This window comes from Arachis ipaensis, chromosome B8 (assembly GCF_059453495.1).
Source record: "Arachis ipaensis isolate K30076 ecotype BB chromosome B8, ASM5945349v1, whole genome shotgun sequence".
NCBI lineage: Eukaryota > Viridiplantae > Streptophyta > Magnoliopsida > Fabales > Fabaceae > Arachis > Arachis ipaensis.
This window is the reverse complement of record NC_142443.1, coordinates 35,949,754-35,976,535: the sequence shown is the minus strand read 5'-3', so window position 1 is coordinate 35,976,535 and position 26,782 is coordinate 35,949,754. Positions and strand designations below refer to the sequence as shown.

General features: G+C 32.0%; 1 protein-coding gene across 4 annotated transcripts; it reads right to left on the bottom strand.

Annotated features, from left to right (window-relative positions):
* Positions 1-1,585: 1,585 nt before the first annotated feature.
* Positions 1,586-25,852, bottom strand: LOC107613407 (putative leucine-rich repeat receptor-like serine/threonine-protein kinase At3g14840). Of its 4 annotated transcripts, XR_015896247.1 has the most exons (25): positions 25,483-25,852; positions 25,015-25,201; positions 22,978-23,049; positions 22,765-22,833; positions 22,580-22,651; positions 22,384-22,455; positions 10,015-10,086; positions 9,858-9,929; positions 9,676-9,747; positions 9,499-9,570; positions 9,326-9,397; positions 8,774-8,845; positions 8,312-8,374; positions 8,036-8,095; positions 7,886-7,924; positions 7,714-7,760; positions 5,805-6,184; positions 5,519-5,714; positions 4,365-4,496; positions 3,968-4,086; positions 3,655-3,865; positions 3,085-3,322; positions 2,615-2,765; positions 1,703-2,260; positions 1,586-1,664 (listed from the first exon to the last, which is right to left on the bottom strand). XR_015896247.1 is itself a non-coding variant. In XM_016315379.3 (24 exons), the coding sequence occupies exons 1-24, from the start codon at positions 25,583-25,585 to the stop codon at positions 1,892-1,894; spliced, it is 3,012 nt and encodes a 1,003-aa protein (XP_016170865.1). In that variant the 5' UTR covers positions 25,586-25,852; the 3' UTR covers positions 1,586-1,891. The 4 variants fall into 4 exon arrangements, 3 of the variants coding, with proteins under 3 accessions (XP_016170865.1, XP_016170867.1, XP_088352660.1); XM_016315379.3 differs by having other exon boundaries at positions 1,586-2,260; XM_016315381.3 differs by lacking the exon at positions 9,858-9,929 and having other exon boundaries at positions 1,586-2,260.
* Between the last annotated feature and the right edge of the window lie 930 nt (positions 25,853-26,782).

Sequence of the window (26,782 nt, the reverse complement as noted above, 5' to 3'; positions counted from 1 at the left end):
ACCCTAAATTCAATGCACCAAAAATAAAAAACTCATCTGACAATTAGATCCAGTACCATCCCTTAAACTATTATAAGTATAAATCTCTGTACAATGATTGTAACCATATCAATAATATCATATCATAACAAAAGCAGCAATAATAAATCAATAACAGATGAACACTTTTAACAAAAGAAAATATAGATTAATAGCAATAACAAAAAAATGAATAAGAACATAGGAAAACCTGAAAAAATAAATAAACAGAAACAAAAATTTTAAAAATACGAACCAGAGGAGGTAGCAGAGTAGCAGTGGCCAGCAGAGTAGTTTAGCGGCGAAGAAAGTAGCAATGATGTTTTTCGTGTAATAAAGCCTAAAATTAAAACAAGTCACCCATAGAAGGTCACTTCCAGTATCAACTTGCACCCAGTAATCAGTACCAGGAGTGCCGAGCTTGATTTTCGTGTAATAAAGCCTAAAATCAAAACTAGAACAGAACAGAACAGTGCCGATGCGTTGATGGTCTGACAAAGAGAGGGAAAACGTTTGAGAGGGTTGGGTTGATGGTGCGAGGGTTGGGTCCGAGGGTTACGATGGTGGCGATAGAGATAGGGCCGGGTGCAAGGGTTAGAGGAAGGCTGTGCGACGGTCATTGAGGGCTGTGCAACGCTCATTGATGAAGATGACGATGAAGGCTGTGCGACGGTCATTGAGGGATGGGTGCAATGAAGATCGATGAACAGCGACGGTGCGGCTTCACTTTTATTTAGGGTTAAAAGGGAATTTGGAAACTGAAGGTAAAGTATGTTGTTGTTATCACTTTAGTTTAGGATTAAAACTGAAAACTTACAAAAAAAAAAAAAAAAAGTAAAGTGTAGACAAAATGGGTGGAAAACTAAATTTTGGGGGAAGGAACTGTATCGACACGTTTTTGTAGGGTGCCAAAATAAATATAGGATATAGGTACGCTTTAAAAAGGTGACTACTGGAAGACAAATTAGTCACGCTTTTCAAGCATGTCGGTTTCCCTCTAAGCGTAGCCAAATTTCAAATTAGTGGCCACCCTCAAAAAAGCGTGCCGATTTCTCTCTATGGCCACGCTTTTTAAGTTTGGCAGAAAAAAGCGTGGCCAAATTACAAATCAGTGGCCACCCTCGCAAAAGCATGGCCATTGACTACTTTTCGTCACGCTTTAAAAGCGTGGCAAGAAAAAAGTGTGCCGACAGGCCTTTTTTCTTGTAGTGGAGCGAGAGAGTCACCGGAGAAGGCCACACTGCCGGAGCTAGAAGAAGCATCAGTATGGCGGAAAAGAGAAGTGGGATAGTGTTTTTGAGGCACTCCTCGGATACTAGCCAACGACAAACTGTAATAGGGTTTTTGAGGAATTAAGCTTTTGTTTTTGACTTGTGTAATGTGAGATTTTGATTTAAGATAGGGAGTTCTATGTTATGTGAAAAATTGAACTCAACCTAAAGAATGTGGTGTAAGTAAACATACTAAAGATCTATAAATTGCACATTGCACCTTTTCATATTGGAGTATATATATGCTAGGTAGTATAATGAAAAATAACATAAAATACAACATAGTATAACATCACTTAATGAACTTTTGAGAATTTCACTTGATTAATGACTGTGATTGTGACAACTCTTCATGGGTAAATAACCCTTACAATTCTAACAGCCACAACTCTTCATGGGTAAATAACCCTTACAATTCTAACAGGTTCTGGAGAAATCACCTTTAATTAAACATGGCTAAAAAATGCTAGTCATAGACCCTATTACTACCACAATATCCGACTTTATTCAATAGTTTACCAAATAAGGCTTTGGATACCAACTTAACATACTGAATGATATTGGTGCTAACTGCAATTTTTTCTACTAAAAATTTAACAACTCTAATGATTTCTCTTTTCTAAGTAAGAAGAGTCCAAATGTAATGGATACAAATCTTTTGTAGAAGTAGATGCAGTAGTCCATGGATCCTCTGTTAAGATACTTTGGTCTTCAAAACAATACAATCTCATTGCCTCCAATTTCTTCTCATCCAATCCCTCACTTTGCTCATCAAAAGTTGGTCCTTGAACTATAGTTTTTCCTTCTAACATGCTTACCACTGAAGACATGTTTGGTCTAAGTGCTGGAGACACATTAGTGCATAATAGAGCCACCTTAATCATTACCATGGCTTCCTTTTCATCAAAGTTTGATCCCAATCTTCTATCAATTAATTCCATTAGATTGCCTTTCTCTTTCAATAAACGTGCCTAGTATAAATAACCATCAAAGTCAGTAGCCAATTGATCTTGTCAAATTGAGTGATATTGAAGCAATTATAGCTGTGTATATATTAACCAATTTGAGAAATTTATGAGAAAGGGGTTTAAATAGCAATATGCGTGTCACGTTTGTCCTTATAAAAAAAGGTTTGTTAGAAGTTAGAAACACAACATTGATTTAACAATTAATGATCTGTTCTTCCAAAGGAATTATAGGAAACTAATTATAGAACAACTTATTAGTTTCAAGAAGTAGAAGAATAATATAATCTCAGCTTTTTTCCTCCCAGAACAAAATGTAACCACACTCATTCTATACGAACTCTTCAAGAGAATACTTACCAAATCAAGCAGATAAATTACATCTTCTTTTTGCCTCATAGTTGTATTAGTCTTTCCAGTAATGATTTCCAAAGCAACAATTCCAAAACTATAGACATCTGCTTTGTCAGTCAGATAACCATGCATTGCATATTCGGGAGCCATATATCCACTACATAATAAACATAAAAAAGTTTATCAGATTAGTGCATTGACATTTGATACCTGCTCTATCTATTCCTATTTTTAATCTATATGTTAAACACCAGCATAATAGCCAAACCTTATAATGCTTTGTGATATGTTACCCTGCTCCAAATACAAAAATTTTTGTACTAAAAGTTTAAAACCATATACTTTAGAGTAAAATTTATGTTTAAATTACTAGATGTTTTTTATAATGACCATTGACAAGTTGGTTAAATTAAATGTCTTTCATAAATATCATCAATATACAAGCTAATTTTAAATAATATATGAATTAAACTTACTATGTTCCTGCTATTCGGGTACTAATGTGGGTATTGTCTTCTTCATCAAGTTTGGCCAAACCAAAATCCGATATCTTTGGATTAAGATCTCTATCAAGCAAGACATTTGTGGCTTTAATATCTCTATGAACTATCTTCAATCTCGATTCTTCATGGAGGTATGCTAAGCCTCTAGCAATACCAATACAAATGTTCTGTCTTGTTGGCCAATTCAATTGTATTTGGTGTTCCTTTGGACCTTTATATGTGAATATGAAACAAATTAGCCCATATCACTATATATAAGACAAATAGAAGAAAAAAAAATCCCAAAAGAACCTTTTTTTCAATCCTAAAATAATTGTCATAATATTTATAAAATTTTATTTAAACCAAAATAATTGTTAAATTAAATTGTTTAGGCAATGTTTATTAGTAAACTCTATTAACAAAGAAAACAAAGTTAAGTGAAAAGAATATAAGAGAATATGCATTTATATGATCAATTAATAAAGATACTTTTTAATAGACACATTTTTTGGACCCGAAAGAGTAACGTACAAGTGTAGCGCAAATTATTATAAAAATTACCAAATAACGCACGAGCAAGACTATTGTTTTCCATGTACTCGTATACCAATAATAATTGATCTCCTTCAACACAGCATCCGTAGAGTTTAACAAGACAAGGATGTTGTAAAGCAGAAATTACACCTATTTCATTTAAGAATTCACGATTTCCTTGCCTTGATTTTGAAGAAAGTTGTTTCACTGCGATTATTGTACCATTAGGTAACTTTCCCTGTATAATTGAAATATTGTTAAAAAATATAATACCCAAAATTTCCGTGCATGTGTCTCACTTCAACATAATAAAATTCAGATAGTGACAGTTTAAAAATACCTTGTACACAGGACCAAATCCTCCTTCTCCAATTTTATTGGTGATATCAAAATTATTTGTTGCTGCTTTGATTTGTCTTAGGGGAAATAAACTTGTTTGTATATCTAAACTCATAAGCTCTGACAATTAATGAAATCAAAAGAAAAATTAGAGACAATTATTTAAAAATTATAATGGAAATTATATATTCAAAATGACACTTTGGATAAACAAATGAAGCGAAAAAAAAAAGAAAGGAAGAATTTAAAGATTTTTCACTCTCTTTTCTTTTAAAATCACAATCTTGTAAATTCACTGTAAAACTCTTTATAGCAGGATATATAATTAATTTAGAACATAATATGACTTGGTCACCATAACTGAAAATTGCATTGTTTAATTTAAAAATAAAAATTACCTCTTGAAGGAGAGTGTTTCTTTCCTAGGTATCCCTTCCACCAAAGCACACTAAGTACTAAGATGATGATGATAATTAACACTGCAGCAACAATTCCAATCACAGCCCCTGTTGATATGCTACCTCCATTTTCTAAGTGATGAAGTATATGTTAGCTTGATTGTTAGTAGACAATTATAATTCACCTTAGATATATAATACTATATATCTCCATTTTTAAATTAGTAACTTAAAAAGTAAAACCAAAATTGCATGAATACGGTATCGTATTCATATCTGGTATGGATAAGATTTGAAAATTTTAGTAGGGGTAGTAATGAGATAGGCAAGGGCAAATTTTTGTCCTATCCATTTGATTTTGTCCCACTATACAATAATCAGTATATAATTCACCACGTTCTTAACAGTAGGTAGTAAAGCATTGAACCCTAACCTATTTTATACTGCTTTTCGTTTCTATAATTATTAAAATCTAACAAATAAAATAAAATTTTAAAATTTATATAACTATCGTCACATACATAACATAAATTAAAGTAAAAACTTAAAAATAATATAATATTATTAATTATTTTACATATATTACATATATTATATATATTATCAGGACGAATATTATCTAAACCCTACCCTAAAAACCCATCACAAACGGAGTAGATGTAAATTTCACACATTTTTTAAAATGGATGATAATTTGTAACTAATAAAATATATATTTTATGTAAAATTTAACATTAAAATATCAGCACTTAAATAATCTAAATAGTTAATGAAATATCATAAATTATACAATCTAAATAGATTTAGAATAAAATAATTAATAATAAATAAAATTTGCTAAACATGATGTAATTTTAAACTAATTTTAAAAAAAAATATCCAACCATATCTAATACATAGCCAAACTTATTTTTACCTAAAACAATTTTTTTTATCTTAGATACATACCCAAAATGTACCCATACCCCCGTCCAACAAGCACGTACGCGTATATCATAGAATAAAACTAATCATATCTAAACATAAATAATCTTTGCCTGACCAAAAAAACAAAAGATAAATAATCTTTAAATACATTAATTTTCCGATAAATCAAACCAACTTAACCAACAATAGAAAAACATTGAAGGAGGTAGCTAAAGAGAATAACTCACCATTCTCCACAGATATGGCTGATATAAGAGGACCGTACACTGATTTCTGTGGGATTGTAGTTGTCCCTTTTCCAGCCCAATAAAATCGAATCTCAATGGTATTATTAGTGACAGCTGCTGTGTAAGTTTTTATGATTCCCTTACCAACACCTCCTGCTTCTTTTGCAATATTAAAATCCTTTTCCACCAATGTTCCCTACAAAGTCATGAATCACATTAGTAAAGTGATATAAAAACACAGAACAAATACAGTTAGATTCTCGCTCGAAAAAGTAGCAATGTATACCTGAATGTAGATGTGAAATAGACGCCTTCCAAGGCTTTTATAGGTTTGATCATTGGTGAACATGATCTCGGCGAAATGGAGCTTGACTTTGTAGTTTCCATTATGAAGGCAAAATCCATAGTACGTTAGAGAAATAGGAGAAACACGTGCATCTTTGTATAGTTGGCCATAAGCATCATTGAAAGCGAGGCCAGAAGTGTTATTCAATGAGAAAGTAGAATACTCTTTTTCTACATCCGTGTAGTCACCGGTGGTACTAATTGCCCAGTTTCTATTTTGACCTTTGGTAAACAATGCTGTCCCTTCATCTGTATCTACATCATATGTGATTCCCTTCACTTTTAGCGATGTTCCTCCACAGTTTATATGGATAGAGTTAACTGACACAACAAGGGGAATAAATAAAAGTTTGAAAAAATATAAGCAGACAATGAAAATATTAAACAATATGAACAATTGATATGGGATGTTTAATTTATTAGGTATGCAGATGATTATTCTAATATTAAGATTTAGGTGAGTAATTTAAAATGTAGTGTATTTTACTTAAATTGAACCATTTTTAAGATCCGTTATTAATGTTGTTTAAAAAAGTCATTTGATTACCTAACATAGTTATAAAAGTTTTAACAAGATTGTTCGGAAGTAACAAAGGGGAGATCTTGCTTTTCATGCTTTACAATTAATACGGACTCCAGTACGAGACACGCTTAACATAAGACAACTAATTATATATTGTCACATGCACTAAAAATAACTCAATTCCAAACTCACTAATTAAAAAATCATTCAAAGCATAAATCTGATTAGTTGACCGTTTCGAAATATATTTTTTATACTATCAATTTATTAAAATTATAAATAAATATAAAATATAAAATTAATTTTTAACGTATTATCAATATAAAGTAGTTATATATATCATCATATAGCATCACGTCAATAAAAATAATTAATATTTATATTTTTTAAATTATCATTAAAAAATAAACATAATTGAATAATTATAAGAAAAATTTAATATATCAAAATTAAACATAAAAGATATAAAATATCTTTTAAATAAATTTTATTAATATCGTGATATTTTATTGATATTAGAGTACAAGCTAATTTTTAAATATTTTTAATATTTTTAATTGAATTTAATTTTTATAGACTGTGGGAATAAAAAGTTTTACACAAATAATTAACCATATATTTTCACATTAGTAAAAGTATCTAGTTTTCAACCTAATCACTACTTAAAAAATAATTTAAAAATATGAATATAATTAAATGATCATGTAAAAGTTTTACTGTGTAAGTACATCAACTCTTTTTAATTACATAAAGCATATAAATAATTTTTTGTTTTACTAAATAATAATATATATTAAATTTGTTTAGGTGTGATTAAGCCGTTAAAAAAGATCTTTTATATTGATTTTTTTTTTATTTTTTAGTTTGTTTGACAAATTTTTAATAGTAAAAATAAAAACACTAAAAAAATAAAAAATATATTTTTTTAAAATTATAATTTATATCTTTTTTAAATAAAATATAAAAAAATATTTTTCATCTAAAAGAAATACTTTTTTAAAAAATAATAGAAGTTGAATATAATGACACATGAAACTATTTAAGTATGTCTAAACTTGTCTAAAGAAGCATTTTTCATTGTTTATTAAAGAATATATTTAGACACAAAAACATTTCAGACAAATATCAAATGAATATCATATTTAAAATATGTCTAACCCACTAAAATATAGCAACTCAAACTTGATAGAAAAGCATGCATGATGATCTTTTCATTTTAGTATTTTACTCATCTTGTACTTGTAAAAGAGATTTATTTCTTTATTTATGTATTTATTGAGATACCAAAGAGCCTAACTCTCTTAGAAAACATAACCTAAAGACTCACCTTTAGAACAACCAGAGACAGAGCTTCTCAAACATGAAACAATTCCTCTGATAAAATAATGGAAGCAACAAAATTGACAACGTAAGTTAGTATAACTAATCTCATTATGATGAAATCTTTCTATGCTAATGCAATACAAAAATGACAATTATGTTCAAAATGCAAAACTTACGAATTGTTAATTGTCGGAGAGGTAGCAGCAAATAAGTTCCTATGACACATACATAGTAAGAAAACAAAGCTTTTCACTAAATTAGTGCATAAATTAAATCTTTAAAATTCAATAATAAATACAAATAACAAGTACAAGGGTACTACTTACACTTTTCCAGATTGACATTGCTGCTGATTATCTTGGTTGAAGTTATTATATGAAAGATCTCTATATACAAGGCATAGAATTTCATAATTCAGAATAAATGGGAGAGGCAAGAAAATAATGGGAGCTGCTCATCAAACACACACTATAGAGAAACTATTTAAGAAGTAAATTTAAATGATAATATATAAAACAAAAAAAAATTAATGATAGATACTATGCATTGTGTTTAATTAAAACAACCAATTAAAAAACAGTATTTGATAAAGAAATTATTACAAGCTGGTAGCATCACTCGTCCATGAAGGCACTGATCCATTGAGAAGGTTTCCAGTTAAGAATCTACATTATTACAAGAAATCAAGGAGACAGATGATCAATATAAAAAAATCTACATTATACAATTTTCAATTGAAGCTAATCGATACATCTACCTTTAACCTTTGTATATATAAATATAATAAATTATTAATTATTACGAATAGACATAAAATTATTAGTAAATCTACTCTCATCCAAATTCCAAACTAATTTGTCCTTTCTAAATAGTATTAATTATGTCACATGGAGCCATACTTGAAGAGTTGAAGTACATGCATAATTTTCTGAATGTATATGTTTTTTTATTTTTTATTTTTTTTAGATGTTAAGCCAACAGATCTACCATTATAAAATTCAAGTATGCTCCAAAATAACAGTTATACTATCTCCAAGTATCAAGCATGATAATTTAATTATTACATGTAATTCACTTTTGTCAGCTTCTTATAGGAAGGTGGAATTGGTCCAGTCAATTTGTTAAAGCTGAGGTCTCTGAAAAATAAATAATCAAGAATATGTTAAAAGCCTCTTAATTAGACAAGAATCAATAATAAATTAGTAATGTGTGATGTGTCACATACTATTGCGGGGATCAACATCCTCTATAGTGAAAAAGTTGATAAAATGAGGAGTTAATCACTCTTAAATTAAGATACTAAGTACATATTTTTTAGAAATTATAAAATCAATGGTGATTAACCTTTTACTTTACTATTTTACTAATTTTCTCACTTTAGAGAATCTAAATTCTATTGCCAGCACCTTAAAGGACGGCAGTCCAACAAGTGTTGCAAATCTGTTTAGCAGCGGCTTAAAACCCTTAGAAAAACAAAATCCTTAGGAAACCACTGCTAAATCCTATTTTTTTTTTTTTTATAATGTGTGTATATATATATATAATTCTAAACATTTCTAATAATGTTATATCTAAAGAATTCCTCAAACAGAATTCAAAGCTACTGATTCAATTACAAGATTTGTGATATTGTCGTTGTTGAGAGATAATCCTCTAGTGTTCCATGAATGTTGCAACTCCTTAAAATCCTGTGAAATCATCACAAACAAAATCATGAAATTGTGAATAACTTTCTTTTTTTCATTATTTTTACTTTCCACTTTTGAAAGATTCAAATGTATCAACTCACAGATATTTCATCGACTTAGTACTAAGTTCGGGAAAACTTGAAATTTCAGATCCACTCAAATCACTTATTCTCCTGCATATAAAAATAATTAAAACAAAAGATAATTAATTAAACACATAAAGTTATCAGAATGAAACCATATCTTGTTCATATATACATTAAATATATCATGCTTACAAGTCAGTTAAGTTTCTCAATTTTGAAATACCAGAAGGAATTGGCCCACTTAGTCCACTCCCTATAATATTCCTATATAAAAAAATAGAACAAACTATTAATTGTAGCATCACATGGATATATTGCAATTCAAGAATAATAGAAAATTTATTGAAAAAATAGAGAATTTAAAGGGTTCACACAATATTTTGAGACTTGTCCAGCTCTCAATAAAATCAGGAATCTTTCCAGAGAATTGATTATCCCCAAATCGACTGCATAATTTAAGGGGAAAAAAATCAACAATGTTGTTCCACTTTGCCACTAGTGATTATTTATTATAAAAAAATTGAAGCTTACATATCCTGTAAGTTAGTGAGCTTGGCAAGTGTTGCAGGTAGCTCTCCTGTAAAATTGTTGGAGGAAAGTAACCTATATATATATACAATAATGCCACAAATTAAAATATAAATTATGTATCCAAACAAACATAATCCAAACTACAAAGAGAGGATTATCAATCAAGAAAATCAATTAATCATAAGACTATAGGTAATTATAATAACTTAATTCCTTTTTTTCTTAAAAAAAAAAATTGTTCTTGTCGAAAAACACTTGAATATAGAAGCATTTGTTTTTTTTTTTTTTTGTTCTCTTTATGTTATTGTTCTAGAATGGTGTGAGGTCTCGATTAGATATAGTGATTTTATAAGGTGTGGGTATATTAGAGCCAATAATGAGTTGTTTGAGAGCGATTTGTTGTACAAGTTGTCTTTTGATCAATGGCCATGTTTTTTTCTCCCTCTAATTTTATATTTTTCAGTAATATTCTGTGTTGACTGTGCTCTTCTGTATCTTTTATTTTACTTTTTTTTATGAAGGTTAATTATTCTTAATAGCATCCAAATTGTTGAGTGAAACTCTTTCACCTTTTATACAATTTTACTTAATCATTTTGATGAGTTTGAAAACTCTTGATTAATATTTATGATGACTAAACATTATTAAAAATAATTAACTGCAAAAATTAATAATCTGATTTGATTAAATAATTTTTGTTGCAGGTTTTAATAATTGGGCCGAAAAATGAGTTTCTGGCTTAAACCCAATGATCAGCCTTGCTACATGTTTCTCATACCATGAGGCTGAAATATTAAATGGGCCAAAATAAATATTATTGTTGCAAGCCCAAACAGATGCTTTCTTATGTGCTCTATGCTTGATCCGAAATCAAATTTATCAGGAAAGCAAATGTTAATAATTGGGCCAGCTTTAATTTCAATATTACAAGCCCAAGTCTTGTTAGTGTTGAATGGTTCCAAGCCTGGTCCGAAACTAAGAAAGCAAATAGGCTTCATGCTTTCCAACGGATTCCATTGCTTGCTAAGAATGGATTTCAAAACTTAATAAGCTAGCCTTGGAAACATGAGAGAGAACTTGACTTTGATTTGATAAGGAATCATTATGATTAATGCTATACGCTACTCAAAGCAAGGGAAGTAAAAAGCAATCTATCAACTTGTTTCATTTTCACTTAATTGCTTTTACTTTAACTTCACATTCTCTCTCATCTCTTTCCTCTTCTTCCTTCGGTCCTTGTCCAGGAAACTATGGACGCTATGCTCATCAACCAAGAAAAGGAAGAAGTTGCATGCATCAAGACCATCAAGCTGATGATGGCAAGAAAACATACTAAAATAAAAATGAGCTGTGGCTGAGATATTCACCATATTTGGTTAGATTTGGTGAGATATCTTGAGCCTTTCATGCTCAAAAATGGACGTTGAAGATTCGGCCAGCATGGAGGAGATTCTTGAAGCATGGCTTGTCTTTGATTCTGCTCAACCACCACAGGGAGTAGCTAGAGTGGCGAAGTGATGGTTGAAGGCAGAGATTGAAGCAGATGAAGTCATCATCATCATGAAACATCAAGGGCCAGAAATCCATCTTGGAGAGCAAGCCAAGGATGGAGAGCTCGGATTGATGAAGGGTGATGATCAAGAAAGGTCCAGAGGTAATTGCATGTTGGGTTTTACATGGTTATCTCTTCTCTCTCTATGTGGCCGAACCGGTTCTGTTTGTTGAAGGAGAAAGAAGTTGGTTCGGTTTTGGCTTCAATAAGTGGAGGCTCCCCTCTTCTATAATAAGGGTGGACAGCCACTGTTTGAAGCAAGGAGAAAATTTGAGAGTGCAAGGCACATAGTTCTCAGAGCTACCTGAGCTAACAGTTTTCTCTTCTCCTTCAATGTATTCAGTTTTGTATTTTTCTGTTTAATTTTGTCATGTCTTGAGTCTCATGGAAAAAGGCAAACAGTGAGGTTTGTAATGAAAAAGCCATAGAGCGAAAAAAGACAGAGAGTGCAAAATTAAAAGAAAAAGCCATAGATGTCTTAGAGTTCCTTTGTTCATCTATGTTGTGTTTCATGATTCTGTGGGAATCCCCTTGTAAGTTGGGTTAGCACTTTACAAGTTGTAATCAGATTGATTATAGTGAAATTCCATCATGTTTGTGATGGAGACTGGATGTAGGCTGCACTGCACTTAGCAGCTGAACCAGGATATATCTGGGTGTAATCTTTCTTCTCTCCAACTCCATTTCTGTTTTCTACTGCACAGGAGCAAAAACTATAATGTCTCGTGCCAAGTGACGAGACAAAACAAAAAGTCTCGTGGCAAGTGACGAGCAAAAACAAAAAGTCTCGTGTCCAGAGACGAGCTAAAACAGAAAAGCCTCCTCTGAGTTCAGCAAGCGTTAGCAACAAAAAAGGGGGCTAAGATTCAACCCCCCCTTCTCTTAGCCACTGAAACCATCAATTGGTATCAGAGCTTGGTCTCAAAGAGATCAAGCTTTGCAGCTTGGAGTAAAGATCCTCATGGCAGAAAACAGTGGCACAAATGTGGTGTCCTACAATCTAACTGAAGGTCAATCAAGCAACAGACCCCCTCTTTTCAATGGGAAAAATTATACCTATTGGAAGGAGAGGATGAAGATATTTGTACAAGCAGTGGATTACAGACTTTGGAAGATTATTCTCGAAGGGCCTCAATTTCCAACTATCACAAGTGCAGAAGGAGTTGTTTCTCTCAAACCAGAAGCAAGATGGACCGAGGAAGATAGGAAGAAGGTGGAGTTAAATGCCAAGGCAATAAATCTGCTCAATTGTGCTATCAGCTTCGAGGAATACCGACGGGTATCAAGATGCACAACGGCAAAGAAAATCTGGGATAAATTACAAATCACCCATGAAGGAACCACCATTGTCAAGAAGACTCGGACAGATATGCTAAATAGAGAATATGAAATGTTTGCAATGAAGGAAGGAGAGTCCATTGATGAACTGTTCGAACGGTTTAATGCTATCATTGTTGGCTTAGATGCTCTGGGAATTACACATTCTGATTCTGTGCTAGTGAGAAGAGTGTTGAGATGTCTCACAAAAGAGTGGGAAACTAAAGCTTTAATTATTTCTGAGAGCAGTAACTTAGACTCCATGACACTTGATGATTTGAGAGGAAATCTTCTTGCTTTTGAAAATACCTATTTGAAAAAAGATACAAAAAAGAAAGGAATTGTATTTTCTTCTGTGACTAACCCTCTGGATGATGAATCCAGTGATAACTCTTCTGAAAATGAGTTTGTTTTATTTGCAAAAAAATCAGGAAAATGGCTAAGCTCAAAGGCAAAGGCAGCAGCACAAGGAGAGTAAAGAAAGACCTTAGCAAGGTAACTTGCTATAATTGCAAGGAAATGGGGCATTTCAAATCTGATTGTCCCAAGCTGAAGAATGAGGAAAAGCCGAAAAGAGGAAAGAAGAAAGGACTGATGGCCACATGGGAAGACTTGGAGAATGACTCTGATGATGATGATGAAGAAACCGAGACCAAGTCACAAACATGTTTCATGGCAGACCACATAGATCAGGTAGTCTTTCATAACCCTAACACTGAAGATCTTCATCTTATGATAGACCACCTTTCTGAAAAAATAAGATGTTTTCTGTTGGAAAATCAAGAACTTGAACAGAAAATTACCATTCTTAAGGCCGAAAATAGTTTTCTAAAAGAAAAAGTGAGAGAGGCCGAAACTGCTTGTGATCTTGTTGAAGAAAATAAGCAGTTAAGAGCCCAAGTTAGGAGCTGTGAAAGTAACCATTGTGTTCTTGCATATGTAGACTGTTTTAAGCAAAATGAAGAGTTGCTTAAAGAGGTTAAAAGACTTAAGGAAGACTTGGCCAAGTTTACACAAAGTTCTGAAAGTTTAAATCACATCTTGGCTAGTCAAAAACCTCTTTATGATAAGGCTGGGTTGGGGTTCTATAAATCTGAAAATTCACATTTTGAAAATATTGCTTCATCTTCTAATGACACAAGATTTCAAGATCCCACCTACTTTAACAAAAAGGCAACTCCAAGGTTTTGTAGACTATACAATCGGAATGGACACTTTCCCATTCAATGCTTTTTCGGTGAAAGAATGGTTGGTGACAAGGATTATAAAATTGTTTTTGATTACAATGGATTAGGACATAGAAGATGGTTCAACGTAAAAGGATCCAAAAAGATTTGGATACCTAAGGTTACCTAAGCTTGTTTTGTAGATGTGCCTAGCATCCAAAAGGAAGGAAAATATGTGGTATATGGACAGCGGATGCTCTAGGCATATGACCGGAAAGGCAACCTTCTTCATAAAGCTTGATGACTATGATGGAGGACTTGTCACTTTCGGTGATGATGCAAAAGGAAAAATTGTGGCTGTTGGGAAAGTTGGTAAAAACTTTTCTTCTTGTATAAATGATGTTCTCCTTGTACATGGCTTGAAACATAATTTGCTTAGTGTTAGTCAACTTTGTGATTTGGGTTTTGAAGTTATCTTTAAGAAATTTGTTTGTTTAGTTGTGTGTGAAAAAACTGGGAATGTTCTTCTTGAAGCTAAAAGATGTAACAATGTGTATGGATTAACTCTTGAGGATTTAAAGGAACAAAATGTAACATGCTTTACATCTTTTGAATCTGAAAAATGGCTTTGGCATAGAAAGTTGGGACATGCTAGCATGTATCAAATTTCTAAGCTAGTCAAAAGAAATTTGGTTAGAGGAATCCCAAACATCAAGTTTGATAAGGATCTTACTTGTGACGCTTGTCAATTAGGCAAACAAGTAAAATCCTCTTTTAAATCAAAAGATGGAATCTCAACCAAAAGGCCGTTGGAAATGTTACATATTGATCTTTTTGGTCCTACTAGAACTCAAAGTTTAGGAGGTAAACATTATGGTCTTGTGGTGGTAGATGATTACTCTAGATTTGGTTGGGTACTTTTCCTTACTCATAAGAATGATGCCTTTCATGCTTTTTCCACCCTTTGTAAGAAAATTCAAAATGAAAAGGATTTGAAAATTGCCCATTTGAGAAGTGATCATGGAAGAGAATTTGAAAATCAAGATTTTGAAAAATTCTGTGATGACTTAGGGATTTCTCATAATTTTTCATGCCCTAGAACCCCCCAACAAAATGGGGTGGTTGAAAGAAGGAATAGAAGCCTTCAAGAAATGACTAGGGCTATGTTATGTGAGAGTGAAATTCCTAAATTCCTATGGGCTGAGGCTGTGAACACAGCATGTTATATTTTGAATAGAACAATCATTAGAAAAGGCTTAAAGAAAACGCCTTATGAGCTATGGAAAGGAACCCCTCCAAATCTTAAGTACTTTCATGTTTTTGGATGCAAATGTTTTGTGCTTAACAATAAGGAAAATCTTGGAAAATTTGATCCAAAATCATATGAAGGAATGTTTGTTGGATATTCCACCACAAACAAGGCCTATAGAGTTTATCTCAAGGAACATAGGACAATAGAGGAATCCATACATGTTACTTTTTGTGATTCTAACTTAATTTCCAGTATTGTGAAGGATATTGATTCAGATTGTGAAGAGGATAGAATAAGCAAAGAAAATCCCAAATCTGTCCAGAATGAAGAATCTGTCAGCCTGGTTCTGTCTCGTCAGATTGGAGGAGACACTTCCATTTTGTCTCCTGAACAGGCACGAGCAACTGAAATAGTGAGACCACCAGAAGTTCATCAAAGTTCTACACCTGTCCGAAAGCCTAGAGAATGGAAGTCTATGAGGGGTTATCCTCATGATTTCATCATTGGTGATCCTTCTCATGGCGTAACAACAAGATCCTCCACCAAAAGGCAAACCGAACCTAGCAACTTTGCTTTCTTGTCACAAATGGAGCCCAACAATGTCAAACAAGCTCTTGAAGATCCATCATAGGTCAAGGCCATACAAGAGGAGCTAGCTCAATTTGACAAGAATGAGGTTTGGACATTAGTACCTTATTCGGATGGTATGAAGGTAACGGGTACTAAGTGGGTCTTTAAAAATAAACTTGGTGAGGATGGACAAGTTGTTCGTAACAAGGCTAGATTAGTGGCCCAAGGTTACGATCAAGAAGAAGGTATAGATTTTGATGAGTCTTTTGCTTCGGTAGCTAGAATGGAAGCAATTCGGTTGCTTCTTGCCTATGCCGCCCATAAAGGTTTCAAAATGTTTCAAATGGATGTTAAATGTGCTTTCCTTAATGGATTTATTGATAGAGAAGTGTATGTGGCACAACCCCCCGGTTTTGAACATAAAGAGTTTCCAAATCATGTTTTCAAATTAACTAAGGCTCTTTATGGTCTTAGACAAGCTCCAAGAGCTTGGTATGAAAGGCTTAGTGCCTTCTTGTTGGAAAATAAATTTCAAAGGGGTACCACCGACACTACTTTGTTCATTAAAGCATCTAATGATGATATACTTCTTGTTCAAGTTTATGTTGATGATATTGTATTTGGATCGGCCAACATTTCCTTGTGTGAAGAGTTTGGAAAACTCATGACTAGTGAGTTTGAAATGAGTTTAATGGGAGAGCTCACTTTCTTTCTTGGCCTCCAAATTAAACAAACTCCTAGTGGTACTTTTATTTACCAAGGAAAGTATGCAAAAGAACTTATTAAAAAGTTTGGCCTAGAAAATTCCAAAGCAATGGGTACACCAATGCATCCCAACACAAAACTTGAAAAGGATGATGATGGTCGAGATGTGGATGAAACAAAGTATAGAGGAATGATAGGTTCACTCATGTACCTTACCTCCTCTAGACCGGATATTGTTCAAAGTGTGGGTGTATGTTCAAGATTTCAATCTCACCCAAAAGAATCCCATCTTACGGCTGTTAAACGCATCATTAGATACATTAAGGGAACTTGTGATTATGGCTTGTGGTATCCTAAATCTGATGAATTTTGTGCAGTAGGGTTTTGTAATGCAGATTATGCGGGAGATAGAGTGGATAGAAGAAGCACGTCCGGCATGTGTTGCTTCCTTGGAAGCTCACTCAACATGTGGTCAAGCAAGAAACAAGCCACAGTGGCTTTATCCACAGCTGAAGCAGAATACATTTCCGCATCTGCATGTTGCACTCAATTAATTTGGTTAAAAACACAATTGGAAGATTACAAATTAAAAATCAATAGTATACCCCTATTTTGTGATAATATGAGTGCAATAAATATTTCAAAAAATCCTGTTTTGCACTAAAAAACAAAGCACATTGAAATTAAATATCATTTCATTAGAGAACATGTGCAAAAGGGAACTATTGATATTCAATTTGTAAAATCTGAAGACCAAATTACTGATATTTTTACAAAACCCCTCTGTGAAGACAGATTCTGTAGCTTGAGAAAGAGTTTGGGAATGTTTGATTTAAATTTTATTGAAAATCTGTGAATTTGTGACTCTGTTCAGTTTTTGCTCGTAGGTTTGGACGAGATAAAAATAATGGCATGATGGAAGAGCTGTGGTCAAGGGAGAGGCAGCGCAGAATTCAAAATTTTATGGGCCCCACCAAAAATTCCTTGACCCCACCTTAACAGTTATGATAGTTATCTTTCTACAAATAAGAATCTTCCTCTTGTATCATCAAATCTCCTTGGAAGTGGTTATTGTCAAATCAAATCCCTATATCCATCTAATCCCTTGATTTAAGGCAACAACTTTTCAGTTTTGGATTTCAAAAGTTAAAAGGGAAATCATTTTTTTGGGTAATAACCACCCATTATGGTCATTAACCGTCCACTAATGGTCATTACTCTCCATATTCTCTTTCCAAACCCCATTAAATGTGTTCACCCACCTTGTCTCTCTCTCCCTCTCAATTCGGTTATCACCCCCCAACCTTTCATATTTCATTCCTCCATTACCATGAAAAAGAAAACCGCGCCAAGAAAGAGTGAAAGAATTCTTCTCTCTCAAAAACCATCAACACCCCAAACTCACACTCACATCCACATACATTCTACTTTCTCATCCTCTCCCTCACCTCCAACCAAACAAACCGAAGCCATGAGAAGAAAGGTAGTAGCCCAAAAGAGTTCCGGAAGAGGACGAAACAGGAAGAACAAGGACCCCCAAGAGGAAGAAGAGCAAGAATCTCATACTTCTCCCCTGCCTTCACCTCCACCCTCATCACCGAAACGGACTACTCCTGGAAAAAGCTCCCAAAAGAATCAGGGGTTTGCACTCAATGACACTACTGAACCTCCAAACTTGGAATCCATGGAATTCAGAGACAAGTATGGCAAGACTCACTCCCACTTTGATCCAAGCAGATTTAACTCGTGCACCTCTTTTGAGTTTCATAAAGAGGTTATGGAGAAGCGTCATTTGTGCACAACCTATCTTGTTAGCCTGGAAAATCTCATCAACAAGGGTATCAATATCTCCTCTCTGTTTGAACTTCTCAACTGGAAGCCTCTGCTTCTCATCCAGAAACCAGTCTACCCTGGTCTTGTTCGAGAATTTTATGCCAATATGCGGCTCATTGACGGCACCCTTCATTCCTATGTCAAAAGGGTTCAAATAGCCCTTGATGCTGAGACAATTGGAGTGGCCCTTGGGTTCAAAGATGAAGGACCGCGAGCGTACATGGTGGAAAAATGGGACACACAAGTTGGCGTTCCATACAAAACTGTTCTCAAGCACATTTGCGAGAACCTTTCTGGATTGCATGGCACCATTCCAACACATAAAGCTCTAGGACCGGTCAATTCCCTGCTTCACCGAATCATCACTCATATTCTGACTCCCCAAAGTGGCTCACACAACCGAGTGCCCCCATGATGACAAAAGGGGGAGGAAATTTATGTGTTTCCAAAATTGAAATTGGAACGAAACAGGGGCTGGAGAAACAGGGGAACAGGGGATGAAATTTTCAAAATTGAAAATTCATGACCACCCTTGTTCAAAGAATGCATGTTGTTATTGCATTCAATATGGTTGTTGCTTGAACTGCATTTGGTTTATAATGATGTTTGATTTATTTTTGATGCCTGGCTATTGATTCATCATTGATAAACTTGTTGTTTGGAAAACTTATTTTTGGCAGTTCCTTTAAATTGTGTAATACATTAAAACTGCCTTGTTTTGATCATGTGTACTTCAAATACTTTCCCATCATGTTGTTTTGCTCTGATATCTTTAACAGGAAAGGATTTGAAAATTTTTTTTAATGAAATGGTTTGAGCAGTAAATCAGTTTATGATATCAAATGAGTTTTGATTATCAATTAAAACTGCTCATAAATCAAGCATTTAGCATCATAAAATATGCTAAATAACATTGTTACTTGAAGCTTGATTTAAATGTTACAGGTTGAGTGCTTCCCTTGGTAAAATAAGCATACATCAAGGGGGAGCATTGTGACATTTTGAAAGGGGGAGAAATTCAAATTCAAAGGAAGTATTCTTTACTCAATCTCTAAATTTTTTCCATTTCAATTTTAATAATGTTTATCATCAAGGGGGAGATTGATGAGTTTGGAAAACTCTTGATTAATAATTATGATGACTAAACATTATTAAAAATAATTAACTACAAAAATTAATAATCTGATTTGATTAAATAATTTTTGTTGCAGGTTTTAATAATTGGGCCGAAAAATGAGTTTCTGGCTTAAGCCCAATGATCAGCCTTGCTACATGTTTCTCATACCATGAGGCTGAAATATTAAATGGGCCAAAATAAATATTATTGTTGTAAGCCCAAACAGATGCTTTCTTATGTGCTCTATGCTTGATCCGAAATCAAATTTATCAGGAAAGCAAATGTTAATAATTGAGCCAGCTTTAATTTCAATACTACAAGCCCAAGTCTTGTTAGTGTTGAATGGTTCCAAGCCTGGTCCGAAACTAAGAAAGCAAATAGGCTTCATGCTTTCCAACGGATTCCATTGCTTGCTAAGAATGGATTTCAAAACTTAATAAGCTAGCCTTGGAAACATGAGAGAGAACTTGACTTTGATTTGATAGGGAATCATTATGATTAATGCTATATGCTACTCAAAGCAAGGGAAGTAAAAAGCAATCTATCAACTTGTTTCATTTTCACTTAATTGCTTTTACTTTAACTTCACATTCTCTCTCATCTCTTTCCTCTTCTTCCTTCGGTCCTTGTCCAGGAAACTATGGACGCTATGCTCATCAACCAAGAAAAGGAAGAAGTTGCATGCATCAAGACCATCAAGCTGATGATGGCAAGAAAACATACTAAAATAAAAATGAGCTGTGGCTAAGATATTCACCATATTTGGTTAGATTTGGTGAGATATCTTGAGCCTTTCATGCTCAAAAATGGACGTTGAAGATTCGGCCAGCATGGAGGAGATTCTTGAAGCATGGCTTGTCTTTGATTCTGCTCAACCACCACAGGGAGTAGCTAGAGTGGCGAAGTGATGGTTGAAGGCAGAGATTGAAGCAGATGAAGTCATCATCATCATGAAACATCAAGGGCCAGAAATCCATCTTGGAGAGCAAGCCAAGGATGGAGAGCTCGGATTGATGAAGGGTGATGATCAAGAAAGATCCAGAGGTAATTGCATGTTGGGTTTTACATGGTTATCTCTTCTCTCTCTATGTGGCCGAACCGGTTCTGTTTGTTGAAGGAGGAAGAAGTTGGTTCGGTTTTGGCTTCAATAAGTGGAGGCTCCCCTCTTCTATAATAAGGGTGGACAGCCACTGTTTGAAGCAAGGAGAAAATTTGAGAGTGCAAGGCACAGAGTTCTCAGAGCTACCTGAGCTAACAGTTTTCTCTTCTCCTTCAATGTATTCAGTTTTGTATTTTTCTGTTTAATTTTGTCATGTCTTGAGTCTCATGGAAAAAGGCAAACAGTGAGGTTTGTAATGAAAAAGCTATAGAGCGGAAAAAGGCAGAGAGTGCAAAATTAAAAGAAAAAGCCATAGATGTCTTAGAGTTCCTTTGTTCATCTATGTTGTGTTTCATGATTCTGTGGGAATCCCCTTGTAAGTTGGGTTAGCACTTTACAAGTTGTAATCAGATTGATTATAGTGAAATTCCATCATGTTTGTGATGGAGACTGGATGTAGGCTGCACTGCACTTAGCAGCTGAACTAGGATATATCTGGGTGTAATCTTTCTTCTCTCCAACTCCATTTCTGTTTTCTACTGCACAGGAGCAAAAACTAAAATGTCTCGTGCCAAGTGACGAGACAAAACAAAAAGTCTCGTGGCAAGTGACGAGCAAAAACAAAAAGTCTCGTGTCCAGAGACGAGCTAAAACAGAAAAGTCTCCTCTGAGTTCAGCAAGCGTTAGCAACAAAAAAAGGGGGCTAAGATTCAACCCCCCTTCTCTTAGCCACTGAAACCATCATATTTATTTGTATTTTGTCATTAGTTAGGATAGATAATTGATATATAATTCGTTATTTTCTTTGTTAATTCTCATAAGGAAATAATTTTTTCTCAAACATATATGTTTGGATTGGCTCAAACAATTAAAATAGTTGACCAAATGTATATTAGTTGACCAAATTTTTGATTTCATGTTGTTCAAGAAAGTCATTGGTTAACTAACATAACTCTAAAAGTAATGTCATGCTTAATCTAAGTTACATTGTAATGAAGTTTTCGGCAAACATAATGAAAGAAGTATATGAAAAATGATATTATTTTGTTAAAGTGGAAAAAATGAATCGACAAACTTGATAAAAAGAAGAATAAGTAAATTAAATAAGAATAGAATGATAAAATGCATAACTGAAAGGAGAAACTGTAAATTGAAGAAATAGAAAGTGCAAGGAATTAAAATGAAAGAACTAAACACAAGTTCCAAAATTCTCACATGTATTTGACTATTTATTTGTACCTCTTTTTCTTGATTTTGTTAGTATGATTGAAAATTTTCAGAGTTAACATATGTAAATCAATGAAAGTCTCCTAGTTTATTAAAACTAGTTCTATCTGTAAATTAAAGAAAAATTTGTAAGCTATTTGGTATAATCTTAGATATCATATAAATTTGGATCTCAAACAGTCATGGATCGTATAAATTTTCAGGTTTTATACAATCTTTATTCTCTCCAAAGGTCACTGAAAATATATCATCTAACATCAAAATTGTCCTTTCTTCACATCAAGAGAATGAGATATTATATTGCATAGTATATAATTATATATTCTCCTATACTTTTCCTATAAAATCAACACCTAGATAAACAAATTATTCTATTCCTAACGTGAGATTTCGCTATACATCTCCATCTCCATCTCATGCAAATATAAACTATGTATCGAGTAACAATATCATCATATATGTATATATAATGGACTAATGGAGTGTAAGTATTGGCAAATAAAACTTAGGTAAAGTAATTAAGGTGCTTACAGTCTTTGAATCTGCGTCAGATTCCCAAGCTCAAGGGGAAGATCTCCATACATTTGATTGGACTCCACAACACTATATATCCAGTGCAAATTAATTAATTAAGCTATGTTCCATTGAGTACATGAATAATATCAAATATGCTAAATGAAATAAGCTTTTACTTTGGTAGCTATAAGGTGGATAAAAAGAAACTCACAGATTTTGGAGAGTGGATATGTTGGCTATCTCTTTTGGTATTGGGCCAGTTAACCGATTTCCTCCAAGAGAGCTGTTATATACCACTAGTATTAGTATTTGTTAGAGATATAATAATTTATGTATCATCTTTTATTAATTTTATTGTATTGTTAATAATAGAACTGTAAAAGAGCTAGGCGATACATGTTGAGAAGATTCATGGAGCCCCATTCCGTAGGAATTGTGCCATTCAGGTAGTTAAAAGTAAGATCACTGCACAAAGATAAAAGGCGCAAGTAGTCATAAATAATAAATAATAATATTATAATTAATATATGTCGTTGAACAAATTAATGAAACAATGAATTGATGAAAAATGAGGTTAATTAATAATGGGGAAGTTGTAGAATTACATACATTTCTTGAAGGTAAGGCAACCTCACTAGTTCTGGCGGAAGTGTACCCGCGAGATTTTGTCGTTTCATACATCTGTTTATCATTCATTTAACCCATCAATGAAGAAATGTTTTAAGAATAATAATGAAAATTTAAAAGGAAAAATAAAACTACTATTTTAAATTCTAAAACTCATTGTTAGCGGACGAGTGAGTTGACCACTCGATCAACTCAAGTTGGTCATATTATTTGAAACTGTTTTATAGTGTCTATGTATTATGCTTTCCTGTGATACAGATTTTAACTAGAAAAAAGCAAAAAAAAAAAAAAAAAAGCTTAAAATTCATGATCCAATATAAATGCAATTCCAGCCCCCTTTTTAAAGGAGAATTCAATATAAAAAAATATCTTATATAATTTAAAGATAGATTTTATTATATGCAACTTTTATAACAAATATGTTTTTTTTTTACTAAAAATAAAGGAGACTCAAATTCGCGACCTTTTAGGTGAGTATGAGAAAATTATGCCATTTGAGTTATAACTCATTGGATTTATAACAAATATGTTATTATCAAATAAAAATGATGACTTGTATTTGGAAATAATATTTTGAAATTTAATTAAAAATATATATTTTTTCAAATGTAATAAAGAAATAAAATTGTTTATACGTGTAAAAAGATTAAAAGGAGACAAGATATTTTAAAATGATAGAAAAGTCAAACACATCAAATATAAGCATGTATAATATGTAAAAATATTATATTAAATATAAATTAAAAATCAATCACCAAATTAATTATTAAAATAAAATATATATAAAAATAAAAAATTAATTTTTTAATAACATAATATTATATAATTAAATGCATACATAAAATTATTTTAATTTATACTGATAGTATATTAAAATTAAATTCTAAAACAACTATCTAATTAAACAAACTCCAAAATCATTGATGGTAACTTTTACTACGTCCGAGCTATTTAGGGAAAACTTCACCATAATAGTTTCTACAAATTAGAGTCAATCCTACAAAAAGACATTTTTTCTGTTCAATCACTTGTTTGTCCGTTCCTGTTCTATTTTTTCCCTTTTAAGTGAAGTTAGTAAAGCTCTCAATTGGAATAGAGAGAAAATTTCAAAGCACATATGAAATATGGAATATGTTTGATTTTGTTGGTATATACATTCACCCGTAGTTGGCTGGAGTTCGTTAGAATCCAGATGATATTATATATGCGTTAGTTGGACCTTCAATTTTCATATTATAAATAAATAATAAGTATATACTTTCATTATTGATTAAATAATGAAACAGAGCCACCGAGAAAACAGACAAGAATACACGTACATATTCCAATTCATAAACCAACTAACTAACAAAATAATTAAAAGTGAAACCAAGTGATAAAAAAGTCCAATAAGCCAAATAAACGCGAATCATCATTTAATTTGTATATTGTTGAGATCAGAAGATTAAAGCTAAAGCTAACCACTCCACTATATAGATGCTTTCTTTTATAATATACCATACTGATCATTCATATAGACGCATATTCAATCATTTTCTACTTAGAACAATGCCATACATGTACAATTGATTCATCTTGTACAACCACAATTTACCCCTATCATAAAAATATGATAAAGTAAGAAACTTGATACCATAAAAATATAATAACGCCAAAAAAACAATGTGATAACTTCCAAAAAGAAAAAATGTAAAGATTTTTAAGAAATGATATTTATATATTAAAAAAGTCACAACAACAACAACAACACAACAATAATAATAATAATAATAATAATAATAATAATAATAATAATAATAATAATAATAATAATAATAAAAAACTAGGAGGATACTGAAAAAAAAGGGGGGGGGGGGAAAGTGATAGAATAAAAAAGAAAAGTTGGAAAAAAATAAAAAATAGAAAAGAAATGAATTAGTATAACAATTTACACACACATACACACACATATATATACTTTTCGTAGTTTTAAACTCCCTATCAAGAGAATAAGATAAATTAAACAAAGAAATCACGTACAGATTAGTGACATGACAAACGGTGTCACTGGAGCAATTATTGCAGATGACAACATTCTGATATTCATCATCTTTGAATTCCGAACATGAAGTCCAATTATTTTGTCCCACCAGCTTATTGCATTCATCAGCGCTAGGATTCCAATTCTTGATCCCAAGTGTCTTTGCTATGATTTGCAGAGCTTGTACTGTTATATATATAATCCAACAAACATGTAAGGAGTATAATAGAGTCAATATTTTAATTTATCTAATCATGAATATTATGAGAATTAATACACTATCACAAAATATTATACCAACAATATAATTTTTTTTTTTGGAGAATCCATGTCTACGGTTGATCTCATATCATTTAGATGATTTAATTTGTATAATAGTATTTTCTCTTGGCATAACATATATTTTTATTGACTGCATAAACAAATTTATAAAAATTAAGAAACATAAATTACATACTGATACATACCTTCATTTTCTGGCAGCTGGGTAGCTCCAAAAGCTTGAGAGGAAAAGCAAAAGGCAGCAAGAAGTAAAAGGAAGAAGAGAGAAAAGGGGGAGATCATGTTCATGCTTTTCCGATGAACTTGAAATAATTAAAGCAGTTCAGCTATTATCGGATCGGAAAAGATTATTGTATATTATATCATAATAAGTAGGAAATGGACTTCTTTGATTAATTATATATGTTCAAATAGCTGGCCAATGAAGTTGATAGAGGGAGATGAAGGAAATGAAAGCCTTCAAGTACTGAATTATTATTGAAGACTTTAAACAAGTCAACAAGATATATCGTCATCTATTAAAACATGTTTACGGATTTACTTTGCATCATATATAAATAAATCTAAGCTACCTTTCCGTTGGAATGTGATGTACTCTAGTTTATCTTTCTTTCGTTCTTTTTTAATTTTATCAATAATCATATTAGATGCACAAAATTAATCACTATATAAAAATATAAATTAAAATATAAACTAAAAATAAATTAAGTAACACATGTATTTATACATAACATTTATATACGTGTGTATTTGTTGCCTCTTTGTTTAAAAAACCAATTATTAAAAAAGATAGTTATATGAAACAAATTAAATGTACATATTATTATATAACAATAAGTTCAACACTAATAAGTAATAACATTGAAGGTTAAATTTTCATCAATAATATGTTGAGTTATATCAAATAATAAATAGTTAAAAATTTTATATCTAATTAAGTTTTTATTGACTTTTATGTGGAGTCTAAACAAAAAAGATTATTATAAGATACTTTTACTGTTTTTATGTACAATTCTGTTATTTATGTAATATAGTTTTTTTAAAGTATGATAATAAATTTTTTTATTTGTATGCTAACATGTTAAAGTTTATTCAATTTAAATAACTAAATTGGTCATTAAAAAATTTTAGATAAAACATTTTTATTTTCAACAAGTTTTTATTTTCTTCTATTATTTGGAGGAGAAACTAATTTATTTTATAGTTATATATTTTGGAATTTAATTATCTTATAATAAAATTTTTGGAATTTAATTAGTTGTCTAACATACATATTAAAAATTATATTATTAAAAGTGACAAAAAGATCAATTTGTTTGACAAAAATAATTTTTAAAAGTTTTAGAAATTAAAAATTTATTAAAAATTTAAATGTCTAATTTAAAATTTCTTAAAAAAATTTTGGGTATTTACTCTTTAATTGGTTTGTCTTTCACTCATGATGGATCTATAAGATTCAGACACATACTAATAACGAAGATGAAG

Bases quoted from the DNA above. Each gene is read 5' to 3' on its own strand.
- LOC107613407 (XM_016315379.3), bottom strand. From the start codon at position 25,585: ATGAACATGATCTCCCCCTTTTCTCTCTTCTTCCTTTTACTTCTTGCT. The intron at 8,096-8,311 runs GTAATAATTTCT...CCTTGTATATAG, and splicing joins ACGAGTGATGCTACCAGCTT to AGATCTTTCATATAATAACT. The intron at 3,323-3,654 runs GTAATTTTTATA...TCACATATAAAG, and splicing joins TCTTGCTCGTGCGTTATTTG to GTCCAAAGGAACACCAAATA.